The sequence below is a fragment of the Aethalodelphis obliquidens genome, unplaced genomic scaffold (genome assembly GCF_003676395.1).
Source record: "Aethalodelphis obliquidens isolate GAN/ISIS:26980383/991018 unplaced genomic scaffold, ASM367639v1 scaffold93, whole genome shotgun sequence".
Lineage (NCBI taxonomy): Eukaryota > Metazoa > Chordata > Mammalia > Artiodactyla > Delphinidae > Aethalodelphis > Aethalodelphis obliquidens.
In genome coordinates this window covers 2,568,346-2,587,345 of record NW_020838037.1, presented here as the reverse complement: position 1 = coordinate 2,587,345, position 19,000 = coordinate 2,568,346, and the positions used below count along the sequence as shown (strand labels likewise).

Sequence of the window (19,000 nt, the reverse complement as noted above, 5' to 3'; positions counted from 1 at the left end):
AACTCATTATCTGTGCACCACACAGGGACATTGTTTTGCATACAAGTCACCCTAGCATTTATTCATAGGGTGTCATGTACTGTCTGCTGATTGTTTCATGTTTGTTGACTGTCCCATCTTATCAATAAGACTGTAAACTACCATGTACCTAGAGTTGAATCAAATTACTTTGTATATTGAAGAATCCTTGTATCCCTGGGATAAACCTCACTTGATCATGGTGTATGATCCTTTTAATGTGTTGTTAGATTCTGTTTGCTAGTATTTTGTTGAGTACTTTTGCATCTATGTTCATCAGTGATATTGGTCTGTAATTTTCTTTTTAGTGTGATATCTTTGTCTGGTTTTGGTATCAGGGTGATGGTGGCCTTTTAGAATGAGTTTGGGAGTGTTCCTTCCTCTGCAGTTTTTTGGAAGAGTTTGAGAAGGATGGGTGTTAGCTCTTCTCCAAATGTTTGATAGAATTCACCTGTGAATCCATCTGGTCCTGGACTTTTGTTTCTTGGAAGGTTTTTAATTGCAGTTTCAATTTCATTACTTGTAATCAGTCTCTTTATATTTTCTGTTTCTTCCTGGTTCAGTCTCAGAAGGTGTACCTTTCTAAGAATTTGTCCATTTCTTCCAGGTTGTCCATTTTATTAGCTTAGGGTCGTTTGTAGTGGTCTCTTATGAGCCTTTGTATTTCTGCAGTGTCAGTTGTAATTTCTCCTCTTTCTTTTCTAATTTTAGTAATTTGAGCCCTCTCCTTTTTTTTTTTTTCTTGATGAATCTGGCTAAAGGTTTATCAATTTTGTTTATCTTTTCAAAGAACCAGCTTTTAGTTTCATTGATATTTTCTATTGTGTTCTTTGTATCTATTTCATTTATTTCTGCTCTGATCTTTATGATTTCTTTCCTTCTACTAACTTTGGGTTTTGTTTGTTCTTCTTCTTCTAGTTGCTTCAGGTGTAAAGGTAGGTTGTTTATTTGTGATTTTTCTTGTTCTCTGAGGTAAGATTGTATTGCTATAAACTTCCCTGTTAGAAATGCTTTTGCCACATCCAATAGGTTTTGGGTGGGTGTGCTTTCATTTTCATTTGTCTCTAGGTATTTTTTGATTTGATTTCCTCTTTGATCTCTTCAATGATCCTTTGGTTGGTTACTAGCATATGGTTTACCCTCCTTGTGTTTTGTTTCTTAAAGTATTTTTCTTGTACTGGATTCCTAAGTTCCTTGTGTTTTGGTCATAAAAGATGGTTGATATGCTTTTAATTTTCTTAAATATACTGAGGCTCACTTTGCGGCCCAGCATGTGATCAGTCCTGGAGAATGTTCCATGGGCATTTCAGAAGAATGTGTATTCTGTTGCTTTTGGATGGAATGTCCTATAAATATCAGTTAAGCCTATCTGCTCTACTGTGTCATTTAAAGTTTTTGTTTCCTTATTTATTTTCTGTCTGCATGATCTATCCATTGGTGTAAGTCAGGTGTTAGAGACCCCCACTAGTATTGTGTTACTGTAGATTTCCCCTTTTATGGCACTTAGCATTTGCCTTATGTATTGAGGTGCTCCTATGTTGGGTTCATAAATATTTATAATTGTTATATCTTCTTCTTGGATTGATCCTTTGATCTTTATGTAGTATCCTTCCTTGTCTCTTATAACAGTCTTTATTTTAAAGTCGAGTTTATCTGATATGAGTATTGCTACTCCAGGTTTATTTTGATTTCCATTTGCATGAAAAATCTTTTTCCATCCCCTCAGTTTCAGTCTGTATGTGTCTCTGGGTCCAAAATGGGATTCTTTTTTTTTTTTTTTTTTTTTTGCAGTACATGGGCCTCTCACTGTTGTGGCCTCTCCTCCTGTTGCGGAGCACAGGCTCCGGACGTGCAGGGTCAGAGGCCATGACTCATGGGCCCAGCTGCTCCATGACATGTGGGATCTTCCCAGACTGGGGCACGAACCCATGTCCCCTGAATCAGCAGGCAGACTCTCAACCACTGTGCCACCAAGGAAGCCCCAAAGTGGGATTCTTGTTCACAGTATATATATGGGTCTTATTTTGGTATCCATTTCATCCAGTCTGTGCCTTTTGGTTGGAGCATTTAATCCACTTATATTTAAGGTATTATCGATATGTATGTTCCTATTATCATTTGTTTTTTGCTTTGGGGTTTTTGTTTTTGTAGGTCTTTTTCTTCTTCTTCTCTTGTGTTTCCAGCCTAGAGAAGTTTCTTTGGCATTTGTTTTAAAGCTGGATTGATGGTGCTGAATTTTCTTAGCGTTTGCTTGTGTGTAAATCTTTTGATTTCTCTGTCAAATCTGAGTGACAGCCTTGCTGGGTAGAATATTCTTGGTTGTAGGTTTTTCTCTTTCATCACTTTAAGTATATCCTGCCACTTCCTTCTGGACTGCAGAGTTTCTGCTGAAAAATCAGCTGATAACCTTACGGGGATTCCTTTATATGTTATTTTTTGTTTTTCCCTTGCTACTTTAAATATTTTTTTCTTTGAATTTTATTTTTGTTATTTTGATTAATGTGTGTCTCAGCATGTTTCTCCTTGGGTTTATGCTGCATGGGACTCTGCACTTCCTGAACTTGGGTGGCTATTTCCTTTCCCATATTAGGGAAGTTTTCTACTATAATCTCTTTAAATATTTTCTCAGACTGTTTCTTTTTCTCTTTTTCTTCTGGGACCACTATAATTTGAATGTCGGTGCATTTAGTGTTGTTGTAAATGTCTCTGAGACTGTCCTTATTTCTTTCCATTCTTTTTTTTCTTTATTCTGTGCCTTGGAAGTTATTTCCATTGTATGTTCCAGCTCACTTATTCATTCTTCTGTCTCAAATCAATCAATGTGATACACCATATTGACAAATTAAAGAAGAAAAATCATACAATCATCTTAATAGATGCAAAAAAAGCTTTTGACAGAATTCAAAACCCATAATAAAAACTCTCCAGAAAGTGGGCATAGAGGGAACCTACCTTAACATAATAAAGGCCGTATACAACAAACCCATAGCAAACATCATTCTCAATGGTGATACACTGGAAGCATTTCCTCTAAGATCAGGAAAAAGACAAAGATGTCCTCTCTCACCACTCTTATTCAAGATAATTTTGGAAGTCCTAGCCATGGCAATCACAGAAGAAAAAGAAATAAAAGGAATCCAAATTGGAAAAGAAGAGTAAAATTGTCACTGTTTGCAGATGACATGACATTATTCATAGAAAATCCTAAAGATGCCACCAGAAAACTACTAGAGCTAATGAATGAATTTTGAAAAGTTTCAGGATACAAAATTAATGCACAAAAATATCTTGCATTCCTATACACTAACAATGAAAAATCAGAAAGAGAAGTTAAGGGAAAAAATCTCATGTACCATTGCAATAAAAACAATAAAGTACCCAGGAATAAAACTGACTAAGGAAGTAAAAGACCAGTATGCAAAAAACTATAAGACATTGGTGAAAGAAATCAAAGATGACACAAACAGATGGAGAGATATACCATGTTCTTGGATTGGAAGAATCAATACTGTGAGAATGACTATACTACCCCAAACAACCTACAGATTCAATGCAATCCCTATCAAACCACCAATGACATTTTTCACAGAACTAGAATAAAAAAATTCACAATTTGTATGGAATCACAAAGACCCTGAATAGCCAAAGCAATGTTGAGAAAGAAAAAGAGAGCTGGAGGAATGAGGTTCCCTGTCTTCAAACTGTACTACAAAGCTACAGTAAAAGCAAAGCTACAGCACTAGCAGAGAAACAGAAATACAGATCAGAGTAACAGGATAGAAAGCCCAGAGACAAACACACACACATATGACCACCTAATCCACAACAAAGTAGAATATATAATAGAGAAAAGACTGTCTCTTCAATAAGTGGTGTCTGGAAAACTGGACAGCTACATGTAAAAGAATGAACTTACAACACTCCCTAACACCATACACAAAAATAAACTTAAAATGGATTAAAGACCTAAATGTAAGATGGGAAACGATAAAACTCTTAGAGGAAAACATAGGAAGAACACTCTTTGACATAAATCACAGCAAGATCATTTTTGACTCACCTCCTAGAGTAATGAAAATAAAAACACACAATAAAAACCAACAAATGGGACCTAATAAAACTTAAAGCTTTTGCACAGCAAAGAAAACCATAAATGAGACAAAAAAGACAGCCCTCAGAATAGGAGAAAATATTTGTAAACAAAGCAACTGACAAGGAATTAATCTTCAAAATACACAAACAGCTCATGCAGCTCAATATCAAAAAAAGCACATGAAAAGATGCTTAACATCACTAATTATTAGAGAAATGCAGATCAAAACTACAATGAGATCTCACCTCACACTGGTCAGAATGGCCATCATCAAAAAATCTACAAACAATAAATGATGCAGAAGGTGTGGAAAAAAGGGAACCCTCTTATACTGTTGATGGGAATGTAAATTGATGCAGCTGCTTTGGAGAATAGTATGGAGGTTCCTTAAAAAACCAAAAAATATAACTACCATATGACCCAATAGTCCCACTACTGAGCATATACCATGAGAAACCCATAATTTAAAAAGACACCTGCACCCCAATGTTCATTGAAGCACTATTTACAATAGCCAGGACATGGAAGCAACCTAAATGTCCATCGGCAGATGAATGGATAAAGATGATGTGGTACATATACACAATGGCATATCACTCAGTCGTAAAAAGGAACAGAATTGGGTCATTTTTAGAGATGTGGATGTACCTAGAGACTGTCATACAGAGTGAAGTAAGTCAGAAAGAGAAAAACAAATATACATTAACTCATATATGTGGAATCTAGAAAAGTGGTACAGATGAACGTATTTGCAGGTCAGGAATAAGGATGCAGATGTAGAGAACGGACATGTAGACATTGTGAGGGGAGGGGGCATGAGATGAATTTGGAGATTGGTATTGATGTACGTGCACTGCCCCGTGCAAAACAGATAGCTAGTGGAAACCTGCTGTACAGTGCAGGGAGCTTCTGCACTGCAGTGACGTAGATGGGTGGGAAGCGGGGAGGTGGGAGGGAGATCCAAGAGGGAGAGAATATATGTATACTATAGCTGATTCACTTCTTTGTACAGCAGAATCTAACACAACATTGTAAACCGACTATACCCAAATTAGAAAAAGAAAAAACTTACTTTGTATTCCTGAAATTCATTAAGGAAGGGTTAGAATTACATTAAGTGTAGTCATGACTTTTTCATCCTAAATTCTGGGATTTTGGATGAGTTACTTATCACATTACCTTCTCTGAATCTCTTGTTGAGATCTAAATTCTTTGAATTCAGGTACCTACTGTAATTTTTTCTGTATTCCTAAAGCAGAAAGTCTAGCAAATAGTTTCTAGAAGGAAAGAATGGTGTTAGCCAGTTCAGGTCTTATGAAGTCTGAAGACTCCAAATCCATTACTTGCTCCAAATTCCATCCCCTGCCTTCTAAGAGTGGTGGAAAAAAAAAAAAAAGACAGCCTTTCATTTTTATTTCAGATTTATTGGAATGTTTAAAGAAATGTCTCTTTTCTGCTGACAGGATCCCAAAACATGTATACAGTGGCAGAACTCCTGGCTTCCTAAAGAAAAGGAAGAGGAAATAAAAGAAAAAAATGAATTCTACTAAAAGAAATTCAAGTTATAAAATCACTCCACCAAGGGGTCACACAGACTCATAAGAGGGAAGAGCCCATGTTATGTCTAAATATTGCCCTGCTGAGGTAAAGGGGAGGAACATCTAAAACTGAGCTTTCATCATCTCTGGCCACCTCTCAATCTATATCAGCTAACCTTGAGAAAGGGCCATCTATCTCTGAAGAACTTTGAGAGGAGTGCAGTGTGCTCTGCACTAAACAACAGAAAGGCATCCTTTCATTATCCACTGTTTATTATATTAGACCTTGAGATCTTGACCAGGATGTAGTTCAGCACTCTTCCCCCAACCTCGCCCCACCCATACTACACACACACATCTGTCCCTACAACTTACTTTTTTAATATCCTGGAAAGAGGTAGAAACATCTTGTCAAAGTCACTCTTTCAGCAGTGGGCATCTGTGCCCTACCATCTGGCAGCTCAAATGAAAATCGAACCTAAAAGTAAACGAAGGTCTGTAGATTTTTCTTTTCCTGAGTAAAAGAATTTTCACTTATGCTGGAAAAATTGCAAAAAGTATAGCAAAATAAGTGATAAAAACAAAAAGTTTGTGCCTCTGTACAGATCAGCAATACACATCTAAGATGGAATGACCATGCTTTTAAAAGCTACTGAATCTAATAGATATGAATACAAGCAAATTAAAGTCCACTCATTTGTCTATTCAGAAAAGAGAGGAGTTCAAATAATTGATTGTCTTCTAGGGGGTTTCTAGGTCACAAAACTTGGAACTGGCTTCCAGGTTGGCTGACTCATCAAAGACCCTCAAAACTCATTTGAAATGGAGAGCAGTTTTTAGTAGAAAAACATGTCCAGAGCTGCTCCGTAGAGAGTTAGAACAAACAGGTAAGTAGAGTGTGAGAAGTATCTAGCACCTACCTTTCGGAAAATTTCTTCCAGGTCACAAAACCAGGCATATTCTTGCAAATGTTCAATGAGTTTAATAATAAAAAGAGAACCCAATACAGGATGTCGCCAAGAAACATTATCTGTGAAGAAAGCACATTCCAAATTTTATGCAAAGTCTTGCCTGACCACAAAAATGGAGTCCTAGGATTTCTATTCCAGCTGAGGCAGGATGTTGAGTTTATGTTGTTTCCTACAGACTGTATGCCATTTTAAACTGAATATATTCATCATTTAGTGTGTATATTTTCATTGATACTTGACAATAAAGTCATGTGAAGTATGCTATATAAGGTATAGATGTTAGGACAGCACAGTCTCTGAGTTCAAGGAAACACAAGTCTAATAAACAAGGAGAGAAAGGCAGAATGGGGTGGAAGGGAGTGACTGGGCTTTGAGAAAGAAATACCTGAGTGTGGATCCCAGGAGTACTACTTAGTGACTTGATAGTTAATTATATGTTCTGAAATGCAATGGCTTTGACTGCAATGGGTAGGGTAATAACTTCTGCCACAAAGATATATTTTCATATTAGATGTAATGTATCACAAGGATCTGGGGGAATATAAGATATATAATACCCAGTCTATACAAGGTAATCATATTAATAATATTTCAGTTTATCTACTTTATAATTTAATTAAAATCAAATAATACTGACCATAAGGTATTTAGACAAAGAAAATATTAACTAAATATGAAAATGGTACCAACAGCAAAGAAATACATACCTAGAAAACATTTCAGAGGGAAAGATCATATTCTATTGGAGGACAAAACAGTCTTATGGAAAAGACATTGAAAAAGAATAATTATACAAAATAGTAGGGACATAGAAGTTATAAGCCATTTTAAAGTTATGCAAAGGAATATATAAGAAAAGTATCAATACCTGTGCATTTAACATGGTTACATGCTTTAAAAACCTTTTTGCCAATAAACATGGTAATAAAAGGTAAAATAGTAATGGATTAATATCCTATCTAAAACTACAACTGTCTTACGAAGCTGGTTCCAGTTAAAGGAAGTAGGTGGGAGAGAGTTGCAGGCTGGTATCTCTGTAAGTTCTTTGTGAAATTAGGTAGGGGAAGGTCACTTTTCTTCAGAAGAGCACTACATACAATGTAATTGGGATTAATACCAGAGAATGTGAAACTAGGTTTACTTTTGGAAACTGAAGACAACTGAACTGGAGTTTCTATGAATCATCTGGAAAGGAGGGTAAGGAAAGTGAATGAAAAGGAGACAGAAATCACCAAGATGGATGACAAGAAGACAGGGGGCTACAAAGTCTATAATTGCCAGGGGTAAATCTCTTGTGGAAGACTGGGATCAAAGGATTAAAAAAAAATAGTTATGTCTAATATTAAGTCTGCTAAATATACACAAACTGTAAATGTGTGGAGGTTTTGCTTAGTGTCATTGTTTTCAATTGTTGAAAAAAATTGATTTCTACATCAAGATATAGTCAACACACGAAGTGAGAGAGTGTCATGGACATATATACACTGCCAAATGTAGAATAGATAGCTAGTGGGAAGCAGCCACATGGTACAGGGAGATAAGCTCGGTGCTTTGTGTCCACCTAGAGGTGTGGGATAGGGAAGGTGGGAGGGAGACGCAAGAGGGAGGAGATATGGGGATATATGTACATGTACAGCTGATTCACTTTGCTATAAAGCAGAAACTAACACACCATTGTAAAGCAATTATACTCCAATAAAGATTTAAAAAAAAGGTTATGATCAACAGAATGCAAAAAGCAGGCTATCTCCGGAGAGATGCCACCTTATTATAGAAAATAATCTGGAAATGAAACTATTTGATCAGAGGCAAGTCTTTAAGGTTGGAAGTAATCAAGAGAATGTCAATGTCCAAGAAATTCCAAAGCATAGTGTATGACTTTTATTTAAACCTTTATATGGAAAGTAACTCAAGGTAAAACCTTGAATTAAGTTACAACATAGAAACATCTTTAATAGTTGCCATCATTTAATGTGCACTTTACTCTGTCATGCTCAATATTTCATATTTATTATCTCATTTAATCCTTACAACAATGATATTTGTATTCACATATATTAGTGAGGAATTCAAAGAAAGCCCAGAGAAGCTACATACAGAGTACTAAATGACAGAGTCAAAATATAATTGGCAGTACTCTTAATCTAAAACCTAGACTTAGAATCATTCAGGTTGTTTCTGTTTCATAAACTCCATATTTCTGTTTGAAACAACTTTAACTTAGGGACCCAATATGCTTTGTCTGCTTTTCTCCTTCTCCCTACCCCTTTTATAAATACCACAGTTTTATAATACTTGTCTAGGCAAATTGAACTGTTGAGAGATCCCAAAATGTAGACCTTTTGGTATGTGGAGTCAGATTCTAATTTACTTCAGTGTGGATATGTTTCTATTTATTTCTCACAGTCCAGGAAAATATTTTGCACCATGGGAGTTTACTAGTTACTAATTTAGTAAAAATATATGTATATTTATTTGGTCTCCATGGATAAGGGGAATTGAAGGTGTAACTGAGAGGAAGGCTTGAGTTAGTCTTCAAGAGTCTCATGAAAAGTTCAACACAGATATCCACACTCTAATGGATGGTTGTGAGTTTCTGCATTGGTAATGCCCACAAACGTGTCTTACACAGATACCCGTTACCTGGTGTTGAAGAGCAGAAAGCAATAAAATCCTTCTCTACGTGGGCTTTCTTAATGGCATCATCCTCAAAATCTTCTGGAGCCAATAAGGAACAGTTTCCAGAAGCTTCTACTGAATCTTTTAGCCATACCACTCCTTGATTCTCTGGAAAGACAAGATTTGGTTCCTTGTTCTATCAATAGTCAAGAGAACTTTCTCCCCTAAACATCTGTTCAACCATATTTACTAATTTATTTGTCATTAGCTTTAATTCACATGCAGATACACACATAACTTTCAAAAACTATCTTTTCAACAACGTTTATCTTAAGAGGCTCATCTTATCTCTCCTAACCCTCAAATGAATATATCCCATCCAAGTATCCCAACCAAGTATCAAAGTCTTAAGATTAAAAGTGGTATCTCAGCTGAAAATGGAACAAATATCTTCCAACCAGTCATACAATTCATAGAAGCTACACTCTTGTTTGTAATGTCAAAGAACATCTACTGTCACCAAAAAAGATTGTAACCTTTTTTGAGTAGACTCAAAGGAATTGAAAAATACTGGATACATACAGATGATGAGATCAAAACTTCAGCGTCTGTGTTCTAACAGACATCAGCACTCACCACCACGGCAGGCCTGGATAATGATCACCTTGGGTTTGTCTTTCAAACTTGGACAATTCCATGTGTTCAAAATTTGAAAGATGGTGTTGACTTTTAATACATCTTGGACTTCTTCAGAGTATTTCTTCCCACAAACGCCAGTCCGGATTCCATGAGACATGAGCACCAGAAAAGTACTATCAGAGGTCCGGTGCTCTGGGCGAGCAGCAAATGCCTTCAGCTCTATAGTCATATCCTGAAAGAGACATACCACTGATTTTGAACTATGTGATTGGTTATCATGGCACCTTGGAATCCAATAAAGAGACATTAAGGAATTGCTGAATGATATGAAAATCAATGAAATACAAAAGGAAAATTTAAGTTTCAATTCACGGAAAGGTGAAGAAAGTGTTATGGGGTGCCATTCAGGGATTTCTGGTAGAATGTAAGGGACTATTTATTTATTTATTTAGCTGTGGACATTATTGAATTAATAGAACACTTCCCAGTTAAAAGTTTTACCAGACCCTTGCTAAAAGACTCTATGTTAAAAAAAAAAAAAAAAAAAAAGACTCTAGGTTAGAAGCATGAAGTACCCTACAAGAACAAATTTAGATTTTAGACTGTCAAGAGATTAAGTTTCTGGTTCTACAACCAATCTTTCTAACATATTTAGGAATATAAAGGGCATGACCATTGTCTCTACATTATGACAGACATTACCGAAGCGGTGAGATTTTCTTTCACATCCACACTGTACCCCAGACCTTCTAGTAGCATCTTCATGTTTCTGATATCAACATCAGCTCCATCTCTCCTGGGAAGATTTTCAAACTCTGTGTTGCAGATAATGAGGGCAATACGTGTGCGGATTGACCTTTCCATTATTGGGTAAATCTGTAAGAAATGCAGGTTGGATGCACAGTCTTGTTCTCTCTAATTAAATATTCATCTTGTAGGTATAAGACAGCTTCTCCTCCCTTAGTCCTACATAGAAACCTAATCTCTTGTAAATGGATAAAAGCAGAGAGGGAGAATGAGTCCTACCATAGGAGTGGAATGAAATTTGCAAATGCCCAGATGGCAGCTGAGCACTTGATTTAATTACTTTTGAGAGGTAGGGCTGTGTGAGATGAACTGGCTTGGAGTCATAATGACTCAATTTTAAAATGTATTCCTTGACTTACTGGTTTAGCCAAAATAGTTAACAATCCATGTCTCAGTTTCCTGATCTCTAAAATGGGTTATTTTGAGGGTTCAAGGTGTTATTAATAGCAACTTCCTTAGAACAGTGTCTGATTCATATTAAGCATTAAATAGATACTATTGTTGTTATCATTATAATTATTCACTCAGGGGATTGGACCAAACTTGGAAATCTTTACATAAACCTGGGAAATAGGAAACCTTTATGTAAGGGAAGAGCAGGATGGTTTTCCAGAACCTCTCAAGGAAATTAGCTCTAAGGCAGAACACTGCAGTTTTGAATGGTCTCCAGTGTATATTTCACCCGGATCCTTATGTTCTGAGCACAGCACCTCTGCTGACTTTTCTTTCCATATCCTTTGGGCTGTTTCTAGGGGGCAAAGCTTGAGGTTCCCTCCTGGCCCTGAAGATGCAAGCTTAACTGGGTTGTCCTGCATTGCCTGAGGAGCTGCAAGAGACAAGAAACATTATGAATAATGGCATTCCTGAGTGTCCCATTTGGTGCTCCTCCTAGAATCATCTGTGTGTGAAGCCACGGAGGAGGAAATTAATCTTTAGGAAGACAATCCTGCGCTAGTCCTTAGCATCATTAAATGCATCTCTGCTAAAGGAATATATTCCAAGCCAGAGATTTCCAGTGGTGTGATACAGTCATCACAACGCTTCATCTCTTGGAATCAGCATTTCACAAATCTTTTTCATTAAAATAATCGAAAGGGAGTTTTTTAAGGCCATGCATGATAAAATTCTCAGAAAACAATATGTTAGATAAAATAGTTAAGATATAAATGTATTTCAAATAATTGAAAGTTAGGATAATGGAGGTAGACCTTAATGAATCTATTTCAATGATTTTTTTAAAAAAATACGTTTATGTATCTATTTATTTAGTTATTTATTTGCTTAACAGGCATGATAGGCATTAGAGATGTGAAGGAAAGAAAGAAAGAGAGAAAAAAAGTAAGAAAGAAAGAAAGTGAGCCTTTGTCCTAACCTTTAAGATCTCTCTACTGTGTGTACATATAGTGAGAAGGAGAAGATATTGAATACATGAACTAGAATTAATATGAAATAGAATGATAAATATGAAAATCAAGGTGTACTCTTAGAGAGATTTAAAGCACTAAGCATTGATTGCACAAATATATGAGGAAGAGTTTCCACAGCAGTTCATGTGATAAAAGCCTTGGGGGTTTCTTTGATCACAAGTTCAACACCATCCAATAATGTGATGTATTTTCTAAAGAAATTAACATAATCTTTGTCTCCAAATAGAAATAAGTTTTCTTGATATTTGGAAGATCCTTTAGAAACTGAACTATTCAAGCAAGAAACATATTCAATTTTGAAAGGGAATTTGAAGAAAATGATGTATATTCAGGTAAACCAAGGTAGCATGAAGTGTGTTGACTGTGGAGAAAGTAAGAGATAATTAGAATGGATATATCTGAGAAAACTATAGAAATCAGTATTATGTGGAAGAAATGTATTCCTTCATAAAGGAGTCTGAAGAACAATAGAAAACATTAAAGATAAATATTTGGATTTTGTTAGAACTAATTTTTCTTATGGCATTTGGTTTTATAGTGAGTGTCCCATCCCATGAAATAGCTAAGAAAATATGCACCCTTAATTGATTCACTAGAGTAATTTCTAAACTTGGTGAAATATTTGCTTCTGTGGCCTCTAAATTTCTTCCAAATTAAGGGTATTTTTATTTTAAGAGAAAAGGGTCACTTTGTGATGAAATCTATCCACAACTGTGGATGAAATACTGTTCTAGGACAAGTAAAGCACTGATTATTTGATAAGCAAGAAGCTAGATTCAGACAAATATAAAGTTTGCTAATAAGAAATCTAATGTATATTGACCTTGATTCAATAAAGGTGAGACCACCATTTTCAGGGTAGAGAATGAAATATTTTTAAGAACTTCTTTGTGATTTGGGACCTAGGTATTTCTTGTGCTACCTTCGATATTGTGTAGAATTAAAAGTTTTTCATTTAAGTTTTGTGGCAGAGACTGGCTAGCTGTTCAACAAGACACTTTATTCTTTTTTTCCTGGACACATAGCTGATCTATATTGCCAACAAATCCAGTGACTTGGTGTGACTATATAACTAAGTTCTAGACAATGGGATGCAAGTTGAAATACTGTGTGATTCATCCAGGTCAAGCCTAGCAAAGTCTATCACAAATGATCCCACATACTCTTTCCAATGTCATTAACTTGACTGTTATTACCACAGTTATTCTGACATCATATGTTGCAGATATCAGATGAGGGAAGAGGCCTAGGTATCTGAATTAGCACTTGGAGGAAAGCTGCCTTCTGATGAAAAATGCCCATTTTAGAATTTTTGTGATTTGGGAAAAGCTTTTCTATCATATCTGAGCCATTATAAATATGTCTGTGTTATAACGTTCCATATCATCTTAACTGATACAGATATGTGTAGTGTCATTTCCATCCCTAAATTTATGGTTGGCTTTAATTTGATGGCGGAGCTTCTTAAATGCCTATTCATTCACTACTCATATATTCATGTAAGTTCAATAAAAGCAAGACCCTTTCTTGTTTCGTTCATTACTCTCTAAATAGTTTATAGAATAGGGTCTGTAACACAGTTGGCATGTGCTAAATATTTTCTAATGGCATAGCAAATAGTAGTGACTCTGGCCACATTAGTCAGTGAAATAGTCTTAACAAATATATGTTCATAGACATTACAGGTCAACTTCTATTAGATGTTATCTATAAATAAATCAGATATGTTCAATTTCCTCATTAAGCTTAAAGTTCTGTGAGGGAAAAGGATGTATTTACTAAAAAAAAAATTACAAGAAAAATATATTGAGAGTTATGACTGGAGAATTATGGAACACTGTAGCAATGGGGGCTCTGAAATCTAATTGTAGAAGTAGAAATGCAGAGACAGATCTGAATTTGAGAGAGAAATCAATAAAATCTGGCTGCTGCTTGAATGTTGGAAGTGAGGAAGAAGAAAGAGTCTATGATAATTTCAGGTTTCTGGTTTGAATAACTGGGTGATGGTGGCACCATTAATCAAGATAGAGGAAAGTGGAAGGGAAGCAAGGTGGGGGAAGGATGGAAAGCTATCTCTGGGCTCATGTAGAGTAAAAGTGTCTGCAGGAGATATGAGTGTACACGTTCAGTAGACATTTAGTGAAGTGTGGCACTCAAGTGGTTAGTCAGGATTTGAGATACAGATTCAGAATTTGTTGGTATAAACATGATAGTGAAGCTATAGAAACAGCTCCTGCTAAAGCAGAATAGAGTAAGAAGAGAAAATGGTATAGAATAAATCTGTGGGAATTACTCATAGCACCCCTTACCCTGGATTCATCCCATTAATCTGTAGTTAATGTCAGGGAAGGTGGGGTTCAAAGAATGACATTGCTTTGAAAATACCATTACCTGGGAAAGGAGGAACCACCACTTGGGATTCTTGTGTATTAAGATAATTCCCAGATTGTGAACCTGAGGAAAGATGAAGGACATTAAAATAGTCACAGTCTCTGAAGATTCTTACCCCAATGTGTTAGACACACAGCCTCTGTAATCTGCATTTGACTTACTCACTCAAATCTATTAATATCTTCTCTGGGGTCACTATGCATTGTGATTGTCAATTTCAAGGACAAGGATTGAGATTTAATTTATTTAAGGTTTTATAAGGATCTCACTGTGGCAACACCCACCTGAGAAACTTATTCCAGAAACTTAAGAATTGGCATGAGCCAACAAATTAAAAATACTCCAAGTTTTTCTCTCATAGTACCTATTGAAGACAAGATTTCTATAGGCAAAATATGGTTCATGTCTCTGTTGTGAATGGAGGAGAGCCATAGGACATCCCACAAAACTTCAAGTCCAAGGAAGCAGGCTGCAGTTTGTCCCATCTTTCCCATGTAGACTGCTGGACTAAATTAACCATCAATAAATTCAAGAACATTTTCTGGAGGAGGCCTTGCTATTGTAGTATTGTGTCTGCTAAGAAGTTATTTTATATCTCTCCCTTTACAGTACATTTAAATATTACATCCAATTATCATATACGAGCACCCTGAAACAACTGGCAAATAGACGAGGAGGAAACAAGTCATGACAACCCTGACAGAGGAGGCATCATCTGACAACTAGGGAGGCAGACTCCAGGAATTAGAATTATCACGAGTTGTATAAGTGCCTCTACAGTTCAAGGACTATGAGTTAAAAGAAATATGACAAGGAAGAAGACACTTTGGTTATTATACAAATATTCTAGAACCTTACTGTTATTGATTGATTGTCTTTAATTCTTGAGGCAGGGGTTAAAGTAAAATATGTATCAAAAAAAACAAACACACACAAAGAAATTCGACACAGAAAACATTTGCTGTGTCACTCAGAGGGGCACAGGCTTCTCTCAATCCTTAGGAAAAAAATGGCTTCTTGCTTTCAAATAACATCTTCTTCCCCTGAATGACTTCCAGAAGCACAAAAGAAACCCGTAACTGTAAGTCCATCAGAGCTCCTGTTTTTTTTTTTTGTTATTTGTTTTTTTTGTTTTTTTTTGTTTTATGGAGGAACTAGGGAACTACAGAAGTGTCAGCTCAGATGGCTGAACCTGTACTGGGCCCTCAGGAGACTAGAGTAGGGGAGCTGGGCCTCCCAGAATGGTCCCCAGCAGAGTACCATGCTAGTGCACAATTTTATTCAAAAGAAAATGCAAGGGGGCAACTAAAAGAGTCTGCTTAAAATCCTTACTTTTCTGTAAAAGTTGAATTTATTCTCTGAGAGTTCCACTATCCCTGAAATATATTTTATTCCACCTGGAGAGCAAAATTTGGAGAGAAATTGGACAAAGTATTTGATTACAGACCTTAAACCTTTGTATCTGATGACTACATAAGTTCCTAGGGACCTCTAGGCTTTAACTAACTATTTTAACTAACTAACTAGATGAATCAATAGTGCCTTGCTAGGAGGACTAGAGGATATAGCATGAAGCTTTTCAAGACTGTTCTCATGACCTTCAACAAATGAGCTACGACATTCTCAGGATAGGAAATAAGCTTTAATCAAAATAAGGCCACTAAGGGCTTCCCTGGTGGCGCAGTGGTTGAGAGTCCGCCTGCCAATGCAGGGGACACGGGTTCGTGCCCCGGTCTGGGAAGATCCCACATGCCACGGAGCAGCTAGGCCCGTAAGCCATGGCCACTGAGCCTGCGCGTCCGGAGCCTGTGCTCACAATGGGAGAGGCCACACAGTGAGAGGCCCGTGTACCGCAAAAAAAAAAAAAAAAAAAAAAGAGAAGCCCTGTAAGACCAAAAGAACAGGAACAAAGAAGAAAAGAGACAGAGGGGATGCAGAATGACCACTGATATAGAAATGGGGCCCTGAAGCCAGAGGTAGGGAAGTTGTTTGCAAACTAACATGACCAATGAAGAAATCAGATGTTAGGCATAAAGAAACATGGCCTACATGAACTTCAGTCTGAGTCATTGACCCTTACCTGAGGAAAGCCCCAGTGTTCCTGCAAGGAGGGAGTCATCTTCACGAATATGACTGATGCAAATTTGGCATGCCTGGGGCCCTTTCCGAATAACAGAGTCTATTAAAGCTCGGGCCTTATCCATAACTGTAGCATTTTCATCTCTTACTTTCTCCATCTCCTGCTGGTTCAGCACTCTTTTCTCTAATAGCTCATCCAGCAAGCCATTTATTGTACCCATGCCCACTGAGTGGACAAACAGCTTTCTCTTCTCCTTCAGGACCTTGTCTGTTGGAAACACAAGGATGCCTCAAGTCACAGAAACAGCCTCATATTCCTTTCATCTCAGCAACGGATTATAGAATCCTTTAGATTTAATCAATAAAATGTCCCTCCCCACAGAGTGTGGTAATCCTGAGGACACCCACATCTCTTATTCTTCCCTCAGTATTACCCATATGCTCACTGTGTGGCCTGAAGACTCAGATTTACTACCTCCAACTTAGTACCTGAAAACCAGGGGTCGTCATAACGTACCTCATGTTTATTCAACTGTGCGTAATAAAATAATGAAATAGTGATTGCCCATTTCCTTTGGGGCAACAACTGCTGGTACCATTCTATGCCAATTCTGCATCGTCTGTCAGACTATGACATTTAAGAATTCAGTTAAGATTGCAAAATGACAGCAGGATACCAGCCAGTAAAGCCCGGTTCCTTTCTGGACCTTGTCTTCCCTTTTTAAAGACTGGGGGGCTTCTGGGCCCCTTCTCTCCTTCCCTTTGCCCCCACCCCTCCCTCTCTTTGCACTCCCTCTGTTCTGCTCACCTAAACATTCACAGAACTTAATTATGGTTTCTGCAAAAACCAGCCCCTTCCAAAACTATTCTTTCAAGAAAGAAACTCACCGGCCATAGCTTTTCTCTCTTAGCCTTGGTGTGTTGTATGAAACTGAAAGCATGTTCCACCTTCCTTTTCAGCAGGGCGTGTACACATTGCAAAATACCCATGACACATGCATATATATGCATTTTTTGTTGTTGTTCCAAAGAAATTATCAGATTACTGAAACTTAGGCCACATCAGGGAGTGTATCCTTCACGAGAACTTGACTCACGTCAGGGTAGGAAGGGAAAGGGGCTTACAGAATAAGAAAAGAGTGAAAAAGTATATATACAATTAAACTCACATAATAATGAAGTGTGATCTGCAAAAGCAACTCATTCTTTGGTATCTTCATTCATTCAGGCTGCTCTAACAAAATACCACAGACTGTATGACTTATAAACAAGAGAAATGTATTCCTCACAGTTCCAGAGGCTCAGAGTCTAAGATCAGGGTGCCAGCATTGTTGAGTTGTGGTGAAGTTCCTTTTATGAGTTGCAGACTGCCAATCTCTCACCATTGTCCTCACATGGCAGAAAGAACAAGGTATCTCTCTGGGAATCTCTGTTATAAGGGTTCTGCCCTCATGATCAATTCAACACCCAAAGGTCCCACCTCCTAATACCATCACCTTGGGCATTAGGTTTTGAACATGTGAATTTGGCACAGACATTCAACCTACAGTACTGGGAGAAGATGAACCACTGTGATCCATGGTCCCACCTCATGACTCTGGGCTGTGTCCTAGGAGCTGTTTGTCTCTGTGAAGCTTTTAGGAAGGGAACTTCCTAAAAAGTTCTACTGAAAGAACTTCCTACATTTTCTATTTTTAGGAAAGAAACATTTCTCACCAGAATCAAATCTAACACTCTTCTTTTCTAGTGGCTCTGTTTTGAGGGGCAATGCAGAGATAAAAGCACAGGCTCCAGACTCAGAATGTTGGACTTAGCATTTTAACTATATGTTCTTGGGCAAGGTATAGAACTTTTCTATGCTTTGTTTCCTCTATCTGTAAAATGCTTTCATTAATAGTACATACATACACAGTTTTGAGCATTAAGTAGGTGAAAATGTGGAAATTGCATAGAACATTTCCTGACACATGATAAACAAACAATAAGTGGTGTTATTATTTATAATATAAATATTTTACACTAGAAAAATAGCCAAGGTTAATTATCTGCAGATTTTCCTTCTATCTTTTGTGCAACACATTTATTCATTCATCTAGCAAATATATATGGATGACCTACTCCATACCAGACACTGTTATAGGTGCCAGGGTTTAGCCAAAACAAACAATGGTCCCCTACCCACCATGGCCTCACATTCAAAATGAAAAGACAAACATGAAACCGAACATGCGTAACTAGGATATTCAGAATATTAGATGTGGTAAGTGCTACGGAGGAGAAATTAATTAGGGAAGCAGGTTATGAATGTTGGAAGACTCATTAATACTAAAAATAAAGGAGTCCGGAAAGGCACAAGAAGTCATTGCTTTTTGTAAACACATGTACAATTAATTATCCCAGAAATAAACTCAATGTGGC

The 19,000-nt window shown here is 37.0% G+C and overlaps 1 protein-coding gene across 1 annotated transcript; it reads right to left on the bottom strand.

Annotated features, from left to right (window-relative positions):
• Positions 1-5,514: 5,514 nt before the first annotated feature.
• On the bottom strand, positions 5,515-17,535 carry CASP1 (caspase 1). Its single transcript, XM_027095674.1, has 10 exons — positions 17,471-17,535; positions 16,584-16,850; positions 14,504-14,566; positions 11,396-11,511; positions 10,581-10,754; positions 9,876-10,110; positions 9,264-9,407; positions 6,570-6,679; positions 6,025-6,127; positions 5,515-5,614 (listed from the first exon to the last, which is right to left on the bottom strand). Exons 1-9 carry the CDS (start codon positions 17,475-17,477, stop codon positions 6,029-6,031), a joined length of 1,215 nt encoding a protein of 404 aa, XP_026951475.1. The 5' UTR covers positions 17,478-17,535; the 3' UTR covers positions 5,515-5,614; positions 6,025-6,028.
• Positions 17,536-19,000: the final 1,465 nt, after the last annotated feature.